The 17,778-nt window shown below is 40.6% G+C and overlaps 1 protein-coding gene across 1 annotated transcript in view; it reads left to right on the forward strand.

Moving 5' to 3' along the window:
• DCTN3-p24 (Dynactin 3, p24 subunit) overlaps nt 1-17,778 on the forward strand; it is a 134,681-nt gene that overhangs the window by 24,114 nt on the left and 92,789 nt on the right. Inside the window, exons 3-4 of the mRNA XM_090386475.1 lie at nt 6,217-6,303; nt 6,943-7,026. Coding sequence (XP_090242601.1) covers nt 6,217-6,303; nt 6,943-7,026 — 171 coding nt within the window. The remainder of the gene's footprint in view (nt 1-6,216; nt 6,304-6,942; nt 7,027-17,778) is intronic.

Consider the following 17,778-nt stretch of genomic DNA (forward strand, 5'->3'; position numbering starts at 1 on the left):
CCCATTAGGCCAATACTTAATGATCCACAGTTCTCAATGCACTATAGAAATAAACCTAGAGCAGTTCAACCTACTGGCATCAGATTGCAGGCATTATCACAAACTTGGAATATACATCTGCACAAAATCCTCCAAGGTCCAAACAATTCAGATCTTCCATGGTTTTCTATTAAAGCATCCTGTGACAGTTATTTCCTAAACTGGGGAAAACATTCGCTTGCAAATATCAATATACAGCAACTCCATGCTGCTTACACAAAATTATCCACGTTTTACAAAAGTATACACTGATGGATCAAAGTCTGAAAGTGGAGTCAGGGCTGCAGCCATCTTTCCCTATAACACCATCTCTGTTTCCCTACCCACTGAATGCAGCAGTTATACGGCAGAATTATGTGCCATCAACCTTGCCTTAGAAAATATTCTCCATCTGTCCATCCAAAAAAGTGTAATATATACAGACTCACAGAGTGCACTTTTAGCCTTGCAAAATTCTTCCTCGCCAACACATCCTGTAATAACAACAATAAAAACTCAGCTGGTGCATATCCATGAACACCAGCAAGTAGTCAATTTTTTGTTGGATCCCACGCCACACTGGAATATCAGGGAATGAAAAAGCAGATTATGCAGCAAAACAATCATTCAACATAGCATCGACAGATTACTACGTTCCATATATTGACTACAGATCCTATATAAGACATGTATGTAAGAAACAGTGGACACTTCTATGGCAAGCTCAGCTGCAGAACAGGCTCCTTCAAATAAAATCTGAACCACAGTTATGGGCTTACAGTCTCCATGTAAACAGAAAGGAAGTAGTCCTCCTATCCAGAGTGAGAATCAGTCACAGTCGCCTCACCCATCTTTATCTACTCACAGGAGACAATCCTCCAAAGTGTACGCACTGCAACTCTCTTCTCACAATCAAACACATTCTAGTTGATTGTACGCTGTACACTGATGTCCGAAGAGCCTCATTCAGTATTCTACGAAATCTTCAAGAACCTTTAACACTTCATGATGTTATAGGCAATGATGCAAATCTTCCATAATTTTTCTGCTTCCTAAAAGGGATACAGCTATATGATCGCCTATGACATGATTCTATAATCACCATGTCTGACCTCCATACCGTTGATAGGTGCAGTATGGTCCTAGTAGCCCTTGCACCAGAAATACAAATACCAATCTTAGATATATGTTGTTTATAAAAATCTGGTGAGATATAAATATACTCTACACATTAAGAATGTTTGGAGCATATTTAGAACATAAGAACATTAGAACATAAAAATATTGAGTTCAGCTCAAATATTAATGCTAAACATAATTTAGCATTAACATTGGCATATGACACAATAAAGCAAGCTTATACAGCATCAGCCCAAAAAAAACTATAGTACAGTAAATTAAAATAATCAGTGATTAAAATGGCAAGCAAAACCTTGCACAGGTTTTGAATTGGTGTCAGCAATTTTTTAAAATTAATTTTTAAATTTTTCATATCTTTCAGATTTTAATGTTTGTCTCCTTCTGGTTTTTCATTGTTGTTACAAGTGGAACAACAATGAAAAACCAGATCTTGGGAAAATATTTTTCTGAAAAAAAAGGTGAGTTTGCCCAAACTCACCTTTTCTGAATATTTAGGAAAAAATATTCAGGGAGAAAAAAGAGTATCACTGGAATTGCTGACAAGTAATCCTTCAGTAGTTTTTCACAACACTCACCATTTCCATCATTACTTCAAAAGAAAAGTCTGCATTTTCCGTACCTCTAATCTGTTACCACTTTGTGCAGTTTTAATTGATCCTGAATATTTTCACTCAAAACTTGTTGGTAAAAACAATTCATTTGGATTATGGTATCAGTGATATACTGGCATTTTGCTGTAAAAATTTTAATTTCTGTAGATTCATATGATAAACTCACGTTAGCCACACACTAAGGAAATAGTAAAAATCAAAAATATGTGGTTAAAATTTCTGGCTTTTTTCAGGGGTGTATATCATCCACCCCATCATCGCTTTCTTTCGGGTACAATGTATCAGCTTCTGTTTCACATTCACTTAATTCTGCACCTTTAGTGCCTGAAGAAGAAACCCAAAGAACTGGGTTTCTTCTTCAGTTTCATCTGGTGGCCAATGCCGGAACAGTTTTCAAAGCTGGCTCAAACAATACACTGACAGAAATATGATGCAAACTTAAAAACATATATATGCACACACACATGCATATATATATATATACAAATTTAACATGAGGAGCCTACACCTGAAAAATGTGTACAATAAGTGGCTACTTTATTAAGAACACCTACCCTTTTCATGAAATAGACCACTCTTTCAGTAACAGAATGATGTGCTTGTACCATATGATATAAAGCAGGTGAGCAGATATTTAGGGATGTATGTGTGCAATTCCATGCAAGAATGGGCAAGACAAAACAATTAAGTGACTTTGAATGTAGCATGGTATTCAGTGTCAGATTTTCACGTAGGACTGTCTCAAGTATATTGAAATTTGTCCAATAACCAAATAACATCCAGCCAACAACAATCCTACGGTTGGAAACAGCTCATTGATACAAGACACCAACGGAAGCTGATAAGACTTGTGGTGAGAAACAGAAAGGCTGTAGTCAGTCAAATAACAACCCAGTATAACAGTAGTAACTAAAGAGGCATTTCAGAATGCACAACTCATTGTACCTTGTTATCGATGGGGTATTGCACCTGACAACTGAACCAGGTTCCACTCCTCGGCGAAAAACACAAAGCATGTTACAGTGGGTTCATGAACATCAACTAGACAGTGGATGACTGGAAAAACATTACCTGGCCTGACTAACCCCTGTTCTTGCTGTTTCACTAATGGGAAGACCAAAATATGGTGAAAACAGAATGAGTCCCTGGACCCATCCCACCAAGTGTCAACAGTGCAGGCTGGTGATGGCAGTGCAATGGGAGGAGGAGTGTTTTTGTGATGCACTATGCTCCTTGACACCAGTGGAGCAACATTTGAATACTACAGGTTATCTGTAAATTGTTTCAAACCAGGTGCATCCCTTCATTGCTGCAGTGTATCTATCCATGAATGGATTCTCCTCTAGCAAGATAATGCACCATATCATAAAACCAGAATTATACAGAACTGGGGAACATGGGAGTGAATTCAGCCTACTGCAGTGGCCTCCCCAACACCAGATCTCAGTCCAACCTGTGGAATGAAATAGATTGGACTCATCAGAGTAGGGATCCACAACCATCCAATTTGCAACAACTTTGAGAAATTGTTCCAAATTGGATGGTTGTGGATGCTTTTGACACCTTAATGAGTCCATGCAATGATAAATCCAGGTTATTCTGAGGAATGAGGGTGGGGACCTACTCACTTTATTAGGTAGGTGTACTTAATAAAATTGTCATTTGGTTTATACAAACCCAGGGGCTCACATCTGGTGAGTATGGGATTGGCACACCCAGGGTCCTGAGCTGGATATCATCATTCTTCTCTTTCTTAGTGATTCCCCCTTCTCTCTCTCTCTCTCTCTCTCTCTCTCTCTCTCTCTCTCTCTCTCTCTCTCTCTCTCTCTCTCTCTCTCTCTCTCTCTCTCTCTCTCTCTCTCTCTCTCTCTCTCTCTTAGGGTAACTCGGTAATTTTTTTTTTTTTCACTGGTGCAGCATAAGCCTATGGCTTCCTTGCACCATACAGCTAATAATAATATACATACATACATACTCATGAAAGACCTAAATACATGCCTAAGGTTTTTTTTTTGTTTGTTTGTTTGTTTGGGGAATATTTTGGTGAATCGGCATCTATGGCCATAGTACACCATACATATGATCATGCCTAAGCAATTAGAAACCCCTATACATTAATTATTTTTTTAGGACTTATTTATTTATTTTGTTCTTTGGCTGTAACTTTTATATTTCTTTTCCATTAATATAAACTAATTAATTACTGTCTTTAATTAATAATTAAGGAATGGTCTTTCAAATTCTTTTCTGCTTTACGCTTTCCAAATAGAGAGTTCAAGAAAGACTTCTTTACTTATATAAACTCTAAAAGGAAAGGGATGAATCAGATTGGTCCACTTGATATCAATGGTTTGAACTATAGATGATCATTCTCAGATAGCGAGTATCTTGCATCTACATTCACACATGAGGAGTTATTCAAGGAGGAGAGGGCCAGATGTTTATCAAACTCTAACAGGGAGTTAAATGATTTTGTAATAACTGAGAGCAAAGTGGAGGAGAAATTGTTGAAGTTAAACATAAGAAAGGCACTTGGGGTTGATGGGATCTATCCAATTATATTAAAGGAAGTGTCAAAGCAAGTAAGCAAACCCTTAGCCATAATTATGAAAGCATCCTTGGACTCGGAGTAAGTACCCATGGACTGGAGAGGTGCAAATGTATCTCCAATTCACAAAGGAGATCAAAGGGTGACACAAGTAATTGCAGACCTGTTAGTTTGACTTCTGTTCCAGGGAAAATAATGTAGTCACTTGTTAAAGAAGCATTTCAGGATCATCTAGACATGACAGCAGTAATAATTCAGACACAGCATGGATTTGTCAAGGGGAAGTCTTGTCTGACCAATTTGATTGGATACTATGATGTGGTCACAAAGGAACTGAATTCAAATAATAATTTTCATATCATATACTTAGATTTCAGGAAAGCTTTTGATACTGTTGCACATTGAAGACTACCATACAAATTAGAGCATTATGGCATTAAGGGCAAGTTGCTACAATGGATAAAAAGGTAGTTGATTGGGAGAAGATAGAGTGTGGTAAAAAATAGATACTGCTCTACGTGGACTAATGTTATTAGTGGTGTCCATCAGGGTTCGGTGTTGGGCCCAGTGTTGTTTTGTATATTTATCAGTGATATTGAAAAAGGTATCTCAAGCTTAATATCAAAGTTTGCAGATGATACAAAGGTTGGCAGGGTTTTTAATAACAGTAATGACAGTATGCTGCTGCAACAGGATCTGGAAAAGTTGGGCACATGGGCTGAAAAGTGGTAACTGAAGTTTAACATTGACAAATGCAAAGTACTGCATATGGGTAGCAGTAACCCCAGTGAAATGTACCAACTGGGCGGTGTTACAATCAGGGTAGTGGAGAATGAAAGAGACCTTTGGGTAATTGTGCAGTCAGATATAAAGTTTTCTGAGCAGTGCAGACAGGCTACCAGAGTAGGTCGTGGGGTCTTGTGAATGATATACAGGAATTTTGCTAGCAGGGATAAGGAGGTGATTATCCCCTTGTATAAAGCAATGGTCAGGCCACACCTTGAGTACTGCGTACAGGTTTGGAAGCCTCGTTTTAAGAAGGATGTAGAGTTGCTAGAATGAGTACAGAGAAGGGCAACAAGACTAGTGAAGGGAACAAAAGGGTGCTCTTATGAAGAAAGGCTTAAGTTCTGCAGATTGCAGATTCTGGAGACTAGGTACTTGCGAGGCAATCTGATTGAGGTGTATAAGGCCTTGAATAGATTGAGCAGGCTCAATGCTGATGAGATTCTTCCTCTTGCTCAGATTACAAACCTGAGGAGGCATAGATTCAAACTGAGGAAAGACAGTTGCAGAATAGATGTACAGAAGTTTGCCTTTAGCCAGCAGGTGGTTGATTGTTGGAACAAACTTCCATCTGTTGTTTTGGAAGTTCATAGCTTAAATAAATTGAAGGCAGAACTAGACAAACATTTGGAACAAATGGATCAGTGAAATGGGAAAGTGTTTTTTTTTTTTTTTTGGGCTGATGCTGTATATAAGCTTGCTTTCTTGAAAGCTTATATAGTGTCAGCATACAGCTTTCTTTGCATCATGTGCCTCTACTAATGCTAATCTATAGCGTTTATCAGAAATAGCTAACATATTTTGATAACAATTTTTTATTAAAAAAATGTTGTAATCTACTGTGTTCAGAGGCACATTATAGCGTTAGTTGCTAATGTGCCAATAAAGCCCAAACAACCAAACCAAACTAGGTTCAAACAACTATTTAAGCTGCCAATTTTTTATTATAAAAATTTAGAATATTGCAGGCTTACTTCACTCTTCTTATATTTGATAACTCATCAAATTACCTTCATTCTACTTTGCTCATCATATAGCCTGATGTCAAATGTTTTATCAAATTGGAGGATAGCTATCCTTTTACTTTACATAAAATTGATGTTTATCTTTCAGTTGATGACATAGAAAAATATATGGATCCTCAATATGCTGAAACACTAGCACTTTCTGAATCTGCAAAACTAGATATAATACTAACTGGTAAGTTGTTTTTTCTTTAGATGAATATTGAAATTGCACTTTTAGTTCTGTATATTATGCAAAATCTATGTTATTTCTGTACAACTGATCATATATTCAATTTTTTGCATTTTTGTGTAATTTTACGACTTTATTGGCATTCCAACTTTATCCTCTATTCATAAGGTATTCAAGTTTTTTTATCCAGCAAATCAACTTGTGAATTAAAGGGGTTCTACAAACATGTATTTATCTTTGATGCACACATACATTTATTTATATGTTTATTCAAGCATATGTTTCTCTTTGTGATAGTGAGATATATAAGTAAATACTATATTAAAATAATGTAAATACTGTATTTGAAAGGCCATTCCTGGCCTTTCAAATTCTTTTCTGTTTTACGCTTTCCAAATAGAGAGCTCAAGGCTTGCTTGATATCTATACAGTTTGGACATGGACATGTTAGGCACTTGAACTATTCAAGCTGCCACTTTTTTATTTTGAAAATTTTGAATATTGTAGGCTTGTTTTACTCTTTTTATATTTGATAACTCATCAAATTTTTGTAAAATTGTTCTAATTATTTCTATTTTTTTTATTTTATATGTTGTGTTGATATTTCTCTCAGATCTCTCTGTTTGTAACTGTTGTTTTTAGAGGAAGACAGAATCAGGCAGATTGTGGATTCTCTCCAGAAGGTTGAAGATCTAAAGTTTTCTTTGGATAGTGAACACATTAAAGGTATTTGGTTTTTGTTTTTGTTTTTTTAATCATTTTAATTCTTTTTTTAAAAATTGCTAGTTATTTGTATGTGAAATTTACCTCAATGAGTATTGATCTTACTTTGTGGGTTTATTTACAGCATGAACATTTTCTTACTTATTTCAGAACATCAAAAGAAGTTTTGAAATAAGCAGTCATTATCAGCTCAGGAAAACTTTTTTGACCTTTCTCATTTTCATATAATGAGATCCCAGTGATGAAAATAAACATGAGAGCTCTTAAGGTCATATGTGAAGAAGACTTTATAGTTATAGACTTCAGAGTTCACAGAGGTTTAGCCTTAAGAACAAGCAGTGCATCAGTTCCTGTTTCAATAAAATGTTGGTGAAATGAATGCTATAGTAACAAAACCATTTTCTGTCCCCTGCCAGTCTACTATGTAGAAATGTAAAGTGAAATATTTTTATGTAAAAATGTTCACTTTAACAAATATCAGTTTAACAGAATAAAAATTCATGCTGCTATGAAAAAATGTAATCATTATATAAGAAAGAAATTTGTAAAAAGAAAATCCTTAAGTAACACTTACACTTTTTTTGACCTTTGGTTTTTAGCATCTGGCAATGTTGTGATGATTTACTAACTGAGCTATTAATTACTTCTTCAAGATTAGTGGCCCTTGATCTATCTACATTCCTTCCTAAAGTCCTACCTGAGTAATTTTGGAAGTGACAGGCTATTTATGCAAAGTTGCATATTTTTTTAAATGTGCTGATAGATGAGTGCCAGCATTATTAAAAATGTTTCTTTACAGTTTTATGTGAAGAAATGCAGTTGTTAATTTGTATCATCTGACAGTTGCATGTATTACATTTTTTGCAATTTTTAAAATTGAATGATAATTTCATGTATATAATGTTTTCTGTTTTTTTCCTGTAGAATTAAGACAATAAAACAACAGTGGAAAGCATATTTTTGAAATTTTCAAAAAAAAAAAAATAAAAATTTGCATTTAGTGAGTATGTTTCTTTTATTATAATTATGTTGTAACAAGAATACCCTTGAAAATATTTTGGCAAAACTGTTTCTGAGAAGAAATAAAGATTAATATTGAAGTAACCTCTCCCTCGGTTTCCTTTGCTGCTGGCTAAGGTGTCAGTGGGACACTCGGGTAATAAAATGACAAAAGATGCAAATTGATAATTTTTTACATGTATAACCATATTGCCCTTTAAAAAAATTACAATTATTGCACAAACATTATCAGGACCTGGATAATACTGCTGTATAAAAATTGACCATGAGCAAAAACGCCAACTTCATTGAAAGTCTGACTCTGAGATCTGTTGATTGTGATCACAAAAGCTAAGAAATTGTCTTCTCTTCAAACTAAGTGGCAAGTTAGTTTCACTGAAAACTAAATCAACTCTTGGGGTTTGAAACGTGGCCAAAAATTTATTTGGATTTTTTTTATTTTTTTTATTTAAATTTTACTGCTAAATAAAACCTATTGCAAATGGAATCGGGTCAAAAGCTTCTTTTGCATTAGCATTACCATTAGTAGAGGCATATGATGCAAGAAAGCAAGCTTATGCAGCATCAGCCAAAAAAAAAAAAAAAAATCCTCCCATTTCACCCCTCCATTCGTTCCAAATGCCTGTCCAGCTCAGCCTAAAATTTATTTAGGCTATCAACTTCCACAACAAAGGATGGAAGTCTGTAGCACCAATCAACTACCCACTGGCTAAAGGCAAATTTACACACATCTATTCTACAACTGTCTTTCCTCAGTTTGAATCTATACCCCCTCGGGTTCTTAATCTGAGCAAGAGGAAGAATCCCATCAGCATTCAGTTTTCTCAACCCATTCAAGGCCTTATACACCTATCAATCAGATCACCTCGCAGGTGCTGCAATTTGCAGAACTTAAGCCTTTCTTGGTAAGCGCACCCCATTGTTCCTCTCACCAATCTTGTTGCCCTTCTTTGTACTCGTTCTAGCAACTCTACATCCTTCCTAAAATGAGGCCTCCGAACCTGTAAACAGTACTCTAGGTGTGGTCTGACCATTGCCTTCTATAATGGGATAATCACCTCCCTGTCCCTGCTAGCAAAATTCCTATATATTATTGACAAGACTCCATGACCTGCCCTGGCACCCCATCTGCACTGCTCATTGAACTTCATATTTGACTGCATGATTACCTCCAGGTCTTTTCCACTTCCCTGAGTGGAGTACCACACAGTACGTTTCTCTTGGGTTATTGCTAACCATATGAAGTGCTTTGCATTTGTCAAGGTTAAACTTCATTTGCCACTTTTCAGTCCATTTGCCCAACATATCTAGATCCAGTTGGAGTAGCATACTGTCTTTACTGTCGTTAACAACCCTGCCAACCTTTGTATCGTCTGCAAACCTGGACATTAAGCCTGATATACCATCACCAATATCATTGATAAATATACAAAACAACAATGGGCCCAACACTGAACCCTGGTAAACTCAACTAATAACATTTGTCCACGAAGAGCAGTGTCACATTAGAGGGAATGGTTGTGTGAAAAAATTCACACAACCATTCCCTCTACATGATCAGTTCCTCCTTAAATTTATTGAACCTATCAACTTCCACAGTGACAGTTGGAAGTTTGTTCCAGCAATTAACCACCCGCTGGCTGAAGGCAAATTTCCACACATCTATTCTCCAGCTATATTTCCTCAATTTGAATTTATGCCCCCTTAGGTTCGTAATCTGAACAAGTGGAAGAATCCCATCAGAATTCAGCGTGCTCAAACCCATTCAAGGCCTTATCCACCTCAATTAGATCACCTCGCAGGTGCCTCGTCTCCAATTTGCAGAATTGGAGACTAGGAGTCCACTGCAATTTACAGAACTTAAGCCTCTCTTGTTAAGAGGATCCCTTCATTCCCCTCACCAATCTTGTTGCCCTTCTCTGTACATGCTGAAGCAAATATACATTCTTTCTAAAATAAGGCCTCCAGAAAACGCATGCAACCAATAAATAGCGGGAAGCCTTCATATGCCCAGAAGGTTTCTGCGAAGTGCACTATCGGTACCCAAACTGAGATGACTGTGCCACCAAGAGAGTCATTCACTCCGATTGCACGCTATTTATTGAGTTCACAAAAGCCCACCAAAAAAAACGCAGTCAGCTGCCACTCCTATATCCGTACCTCCTAGTGCTCCACCACTACCAAAACCAAGTGGTAAAGAGCCAACAGTAATAACAGAAACAATGGATGTCGAGCACAAGGAGGTACCGGATGAATCAGTCTTGGAACTCTTTGCGGAGGGAAAAATGGACATGGGACAGCGTCCATTCTTCCCAAAAAAAGATAAATCCAAGACTGACAAAAGTAAGCCCTCAGCACCTCGGAAGCCACCTGATGGACCCACCAAGCCTAAATAATGGCTAAATTCCTACAGTGGAATTGTCGTGGATTCTGGCGAAATACTGATCACATCAAGGCCCTCCTGCAAAAGCACAAGCCAGTTTGCTTTTGCTTGCAGGAGACTTATCTAAAGGCAAAAGATGATCCCACCAGGCATAACATCACAATTTTTCCTAAGGATAGAATTGCGGATGGTCCTACTCACAGAGGAGTGGCTATCCTTGTGAACAACCAGACCCCAATTCAGCTCTTGCTAATTACAACTAGCATAGAGGCTGTTGCAATTCGCCTTACAGTGGGATTTTTATTAACCGTCTGTTCTATTTATTTGCCACCTGGAATTGACATCTCCCAGGAAGATCTTGATGATCTTGTAACACAGTTGCCTCCCCCTCTCTTACTTGTGGGGTAGTGCTAACATCAATGGAAGGGGACGAGTCATGGAGCGTATGCTGAATGACAATGACCTTTCCCTTCTAAATACTGGAACAAACACCTTCCACATGCCTACCCGTACTTTTTCTGCCATTGATCTCTCTATCTGCTCCCCTTCTCTACTCCCTTCTTTCACTTGGGAAGTGGATGATAACCCATAGAGAAGTGATCACTTCCCTGTGATAACCTTGTTACACAGTGGGAGACCATGTCTTCCTTTCAGGTTACCACGGTGGAAGATTGATCAGGCTGACTGGCCTGCCTTCCAACACAAGGCAATTTTTGACCTCAGTACAGTCAGTCAGGAGCCTATGAATGATGCAGTAACATACATCACAGAAATCATTGTCCAAGTAGCTGCGGCCCCTCAACGTGGGCACCTGTACGTGGTGAGGGGACCTCCCAGTGACGCTGCTGGACTTCCAGACTAGCATCACTGGGATCCAACGCCCACAGCCTAGGTTCTGGGCTTACATCAATGGAATCCAGCGTGTTTGCTGTGCGCTGCGACCTGTGGAAATTCGGAAAGGGGGATCCTGGTGGTTGAGGGGCCCAGCTTCAATACACCACTTTGGCCCATGCTTCGACAAGACGGGTGGTCCTGGAAGGCCCGGCTAGGATCAATCGGCTAGTAGGTTCGCCTGCGAGGGTCAACCGTGTCAATGCCACGCCCCTACCCTCATGGTCCGAGGGACAGGATTCAGGCTGGCGGCGGTGCGGGTATGGTGTCTGGGTAGCCCTGGCGTCCCACTCCCGAGCGCATTTATTCCATGCCGGGTAGTGGGCGTCCCTTTGGGCTCCGTGGTGGGTGGGGAGCCCGGGCACTGAACAAATAAAAAACCTCTATGAATCCTGATAAACTTACTCCTTCGGGGGCCCCAACCCGGTCCCTATCAGAAAACATTGACACAGATACAGATAGCAGTATTGCTAAAAAGAGGCAGCGAACCGAAGTAACATCAGGGCCAGTCCCTCGGTTCTTAATCATGCATTCTACCAATGAGACACCGATTGGTAAAATGTCGCCCTTTTTTATTCAAAAAGGGTTAGATGGGTTAGCAGGTTCTCCCAAATCAGTTAAGAGGCTCCGTTCTGGAGACCTCTTAATCGAAACCAAAACTGACAGCCAATCTGAACATATACTCCGAACAACATCAATCGGAGGAATCCCTATAACAGTGACACCACACAGAACACTCAATTCATCGAGAGGTGTCATTTCGGAGTGGGACCTTCTCGACGTAACCGAGGAGGAAATCTGCTCCGAATTAAAACCACAGGGAGTCATTGCCGTCAAGAGAATTACTGCGCAAAGGGATGGAAATATAGTTAAAACCAGGAGCGTTATCCTGACTTTTAACTCTCCTAAACCTCCTGACGAGATTAAAGCTGGATATATCAACTGTTCAGTGCGTCCGTACGTAGGCGCCTCCGTAGCCAGGTGGGAAGGAGCAGCAGTGCGTAGCACACGCTTCTTGATTAGACCGGGGTTCGAGCCCGTCACCACCAAATACGAAGGATGCGGAAAGGTCACAAAATGACCACCGCATATCCCGGAGCAATATGGCCTTAGTTGCTAATGCTCCTAAAAATCAATAACAAACAAAGCGTCCATACGTTCCGAACCCTTTACGGTGTTTTAAATGCCAGAAGTATGGACATTCTCAAATGGCCTGCCGTGGAGTCCTTGCATGCGCTCGATGCGGTGCAAAGGACCACGAAACAACAGCATGTTCAGCCGCAAAACCCACCTGTATTAACTGTGAAGGCGAACACCCGGCCTATTCACGAGCATGCCAGAGGTGGAAAGAAGAAAAAGAAATTCAACGGCTGAAAGCAGAGCTAAATATATCATACCAGGAGGCAAGGAAATCGGTCAAACCCCTGAATATCAACAAACCTACCTACGCCCAGAAGGTAGCAGGGAGATGTTCCGTCGGAACTCAGACGGACATGACCATTCCTCCAAAGGAGTCTTTCACTCCCATCGCGCGGTATCTCTTAAACTCTCAAAAACCTGCACAAAAGGACAAATCAGCTACCACTCCTATATCGGTACCTCCTAATGCTCCACAAATTACAAAGGTAGTTATGAAAGATAAGAAAGGGGAAGTCCCCCCTATAACCCAAGAAAGGATGTATGTCGAGCAGAAGGAGGTACCCGACGAGTCAGTCTTGGAACTCTTTGCGGAGGAGGAAATGCACACGGGACAGCGTCCTTTCTTCCCCAAAAAAGATAAATCCAAGACTGATAAAAGTAAGCCCTCAGCACCTCGGAAGCCGCCTGATGGACCCACCAAGCCAAAATAATGGCTAAATTCCTACAATGGAATTGTCGTGGATTCCGGCGAAATATTGATGACATCAAGGCCCTTCTGCAAAAGCACGAGCCAGTTTGCTTTTGCTTGCAGGAAACATATCTAAAGGGAAATGATGATCCCACCCTGCACAACATCACAGTTTTTCGAAAGGATAGAATTGCGGATGGCTCTGTACATGGGGGAGTGGCTATCCTTGTGGGTAACCAGACCCCAGTGCAGCCCTTGCTAATTACAACCAGCATAGAGGCTGTCGCAATTCGCCTTTCAGTGGGATTTTTATTAACTGTATGCTCTATCTATTTTCCACCTGGGACTGACATCTCCCAGGCAGACCTTGATGATCTTCTAACGCAGTTGCCTCCCCCTTACTTACTTCTCAGGGATATGAATGGACATAACACCCTGTGGGGTAGTGCTAACATCAACGGAAGGGGACGAGTCATAGAGCGAATGCTCAATGACAATGACCTTTCCCTTCTAAATACTGGAACAAACACCTTCTTCCACATGCCTACCCGTACTTTTTCTGCCATTGATCTCTCTATCTGCTCCCCTTCTCTACTCCCTTCACTCACTTGGGAAGTGGAGGAGAATCCATACGGAAGCGATCACTTCCCCGTGATAACCTTGTTACACAGTGGGAGACCATGTCTTCCTTCTAGATTACCACGGTGGAAGATAGATCAGGCTGACTGGACTGCCTTCCAACATCAGGCAAATTTTGATCTTAGCACAGTCAGTCAAGAGTCTATCAATGATGCAGTTAAGTACATCACAGAAAATGTTGTCCAAGCAGCTGCGAATGCTGTTCCAAAAACATCTTCCCGGTTTCCACCATTTCCTAAACCTTGGTGGAATTCACAATGCACAGCAGCAAAAAAGGCTCAAAACAAAGCGTGGGGGATATTCCGCCGATATCCCACCACGACCAACCTTATAACCTTTAAACGTGCACGAGCCAAAGCACGATATATCCGCCGTCAGAGTCAAAAGGAATCGTGGATCCGTTTTACATCATCTATTAACCAGTCTACCAACTCTAAGGTAGTCTAGGATAAAATCCGAAAAATGAAGGGGAAATATACATCCCACCCTTCTTCAATCCTAGATTATAATGGATGCGCTATTGCAGATCCAACTGCAATAGCTAATTCTCTTGGGGAAACATTCTCTAACATCTCTGCAACATCTTCGTATTCCCCAGAGTTCCTGGTCCTGAAACATAAACTAGAAAAACAAGCACTTAATTTTAACACCAAGGGCCTCTATCCCTACAACGGGTCATTCACTATAGAGGAACTGAAAAGAGCCCTCACTCTTTCCAAAGCAAGTGCTGTTGGACCAGATGGCATCCATTATGGAATGATTAAACATCTTTCACCAAAATCTATGGATTGTCTGCTCCTTCTGTATAACAGAATCTTTACTGAAGGGCAGTTTCCGGACTCCTGGCGAAAGGCAATCGTTCTTGCCTTCCCTAAGCCAGGAAAGGATCCAAAAGTCACCACCAACTATCGTCCTATTGCTCTGACTAGCTGTCTGTGCAAAATCCTGGAGAGAATGGTTAATTCTCGTTTAATATGGTATCTAGAATCAAATGACCTTCTCTCCAACATTCAGTGCGGCTTCCGAAGGAACCGGTCCACTTTGGACCATCTTATTAGATTGGAAGCATCCATCCGGGATGCTTTCCTAAAACGCGAACACTTGGTGTCGGTGTTCTTTGACATGGAAAAAGCATACGACACAACTTGGAGATTTGGCATTTTAAAAGATTTACATAACCTAGGCCTTAGAGGGCATCTCCCTCTTTTTATTCAAAACTTTTTAGCCAAACGATCGTTCCAAGTTCGTGTGGGATCCTCACCCTCTCGCTCCTTTAGCCAAGAGGAGCGAGTACCACAAGGATCAGTATTAAGTGTCACGCTTTTTGCCATCAAAATAAATTCCAACACAGAACAACTTCCTCCAACTGTAAACAGTGCCCTCTATGTTGATGACTTTAGCATTTTTTGTCAGTCGTGCAACATGAGGGTTATTGAAAGACAACTGCAGAAAGCCATTGATTGTCTGAATTCCTGGGCACTTGTTAATGGCTTCAGGTTCTCTCCGGAGAAGACCGTTTGCGTAGACTTTTGTCGCAAACGTAATCTTCATCCTGAACCTGAATTAAGGCTCGGACAAAATGCTATTCCAGTAGCAGCGAACACAAAATTCTTGGGACTCATATTCAATAAAAAAACTGACATTTTTGGATCATGTTCGTCAACTCCGCACAAAGTGCACACGTGGGCTTAATATTCTCTGCTCGCTCTCCTCTACATCTTGGGGAGCAGACCGATGTACCCTTCTTCGGCTTTACCGTGCACTTGTGCGATCCAAACTAGATTATGGGTCCCAGGTATATTCCTCAGCCAGAGACAGTGTCCTTCGATGGCTGGACCCGGTCCATCATCAGGCCCTACGTACTGCTACTGGAGCATATCGTACATCTCCTGTCCAGAGCTTATACGTCGAAGCAAACGAACCACCGTTATCGCTCCGACGTAAGCAGTTGTCTTTAAAGTATGCTTTAAAACTGAAATCCCTGCCAGACCATCCTACGTGGCCATTCGTTTTTGAGCCACGATGGGAAAATTTATACAATACTCGTAAGACTGCCAATCGTCCTTTTGGTATTCGTTTCCAAGAGCTACTCAAAGAAATTAATATCAAGGTAGACAAGGTTGCCCAAACATCAAAGCAACCCTTTCCACCCTGGCATGCTCGTGTCCCGGCATGCGACTTGTCGCTTAGAAACTGGGGAAAGTCGGACACTCCATCATGTGTCTACCTGCAGCTTCATTCAGCACACCGAGCTGAACATTCCGACTTCGCGCCAGTCTACACAGACGGTTCGAAGTCGGAATCATACGTGGGATCTGCTGCTGTCTTTACAGACAGCACTACATCAGAGCAGATGCCCTCTGAATGCAGCATCTTTACTGCAGAGCTAACTCGGATCACATTAGTGAATGCCAATACCAACGGTTCATTTTGTATTCTGACTCTCTCAGCATGTTACAGGCTTTAATAACTGTGAGATATATTCTCATCCAGTTCTGTCTTGCATTCAGCAGAAGATTTACTTCCTCCATGAACGTGAATATGATATCCCCTTCTGCTGGATTCCCAGCCACATTGGGATTAGAGGAAATGATTTGGCTGACACCGCAGCCAAATCAGCAATTCCCAATAATAATCGCTGCCTGTCAGTCCCCTATACAGACTACAGGCAAATAATACACCAAAAGATACATTCCCAATGGCAGGATTCGTGGAATAGACAGACTGGGAATAAACTATATCATATAAAGCCTATAATTGAACCGTGGCAGTCTAGTCTGTGCAGGAATCGTAAGAAGGAAGTTGTTCTTGCCCGGACCCTCATAGGACATAGTCATTTGACTCTTTTTTGATTTGATTTGATTCTTTTTGAGTCATTTGATTCTTTTTTGCTGAGGGCTGATGACCCTCCTATGTGTGAGTCCTGTGGCACAATTTTAACAATCAGACACATTTTAGTTGACTGTCCAGATTTTAGCAATATCCGTTTTACTGCTTTTAATCGTCTGACTGAGCCGTATACACTCAGTCAGATTTTATCCGACAATGACAATGTGTCTGCTGTTTTTAGCTTTTTTAAATCAATAAAGGTTTTTACTCGTTTTAAAATTTATATGTTATTTTGTTTCTTTTATTGATATATATATATATATATTTTATTATATATATGGACATGGTGGCCTAATTAATTAGGTCACTGAGAGGTTAAATTTTTATATATTACCTGGTCTTGGCGCATTATAGGCTTAGTTGCTAATGCGCCAATAAACTCCAAACCAAACCAAACCCACGAACTACCGGTGAGTTGTTGGACAACTAAGGCTCATCGATGCCCAAGGTGAGCAAAGGCTCTCCCGGATGATACGTAGCAGCAGAAGGGCAGCTGTGGTGCGACTCGCCGGTATTTGGAATGCTGGTGATGGGAGTAATGTGTCACAACACACACTACATCGAACCCTGCTGAAAATGGGGTTGCATAGCCACAAGCCGCTCCGAGTGCCCATGTTAACCATGGTTCACCAGCAATAGCACCTCCAATGGGCACGCGAGCATCGAAACTGGACCATGAGTGATTGAAAGAAGGTCGTCTGGTCCAATGAATTACATTTCCTGTTGCCCCGTGTGGACTGCCAGCTACGTGACTGTCATTTACGTGGGGAAGTGATGGCGCCTGGGTGCACCTTGGGAAGATAACAAGCTGGTGGCGGCGGTGTCCTGCTTTGGGCAACGTTCTGCTGAGGAACCCTGGGTCCACTCATCCATGTGCCAGGCACTCTGACATATACCACCTAGACATCATTGCTGACCAGGTACAGTCTGTCCTCGTATAGCACGATAGTTTTGTTCCTAGAAACCCTCGTGCATTGCAAAATCGTGCAATATAAACAACAGGCCCTATGGGAAAAGTGGGGTTAGGTGCCGACCACCCAAGATTGAACACACATTTGGAACCAAAACATTACCAAACACAATAAATAATCGGGTAATTTTAATC

Source organism: Mastigoproctus giganteus, chromosome 12 (assembly GCF_048544385.1).
Source record: "Mastigoproctus giganteus isolate SK-2022 chromosome 12, ASM4854438v1, whole genome shotgun sequence".
Lineage (NCBI taxonomy): Eukaryota > Metazoa > Arthropoda > Arachnida > Uropygi > Thelyphonidae > Mastigoproctus > Mastigoproctus giganteus.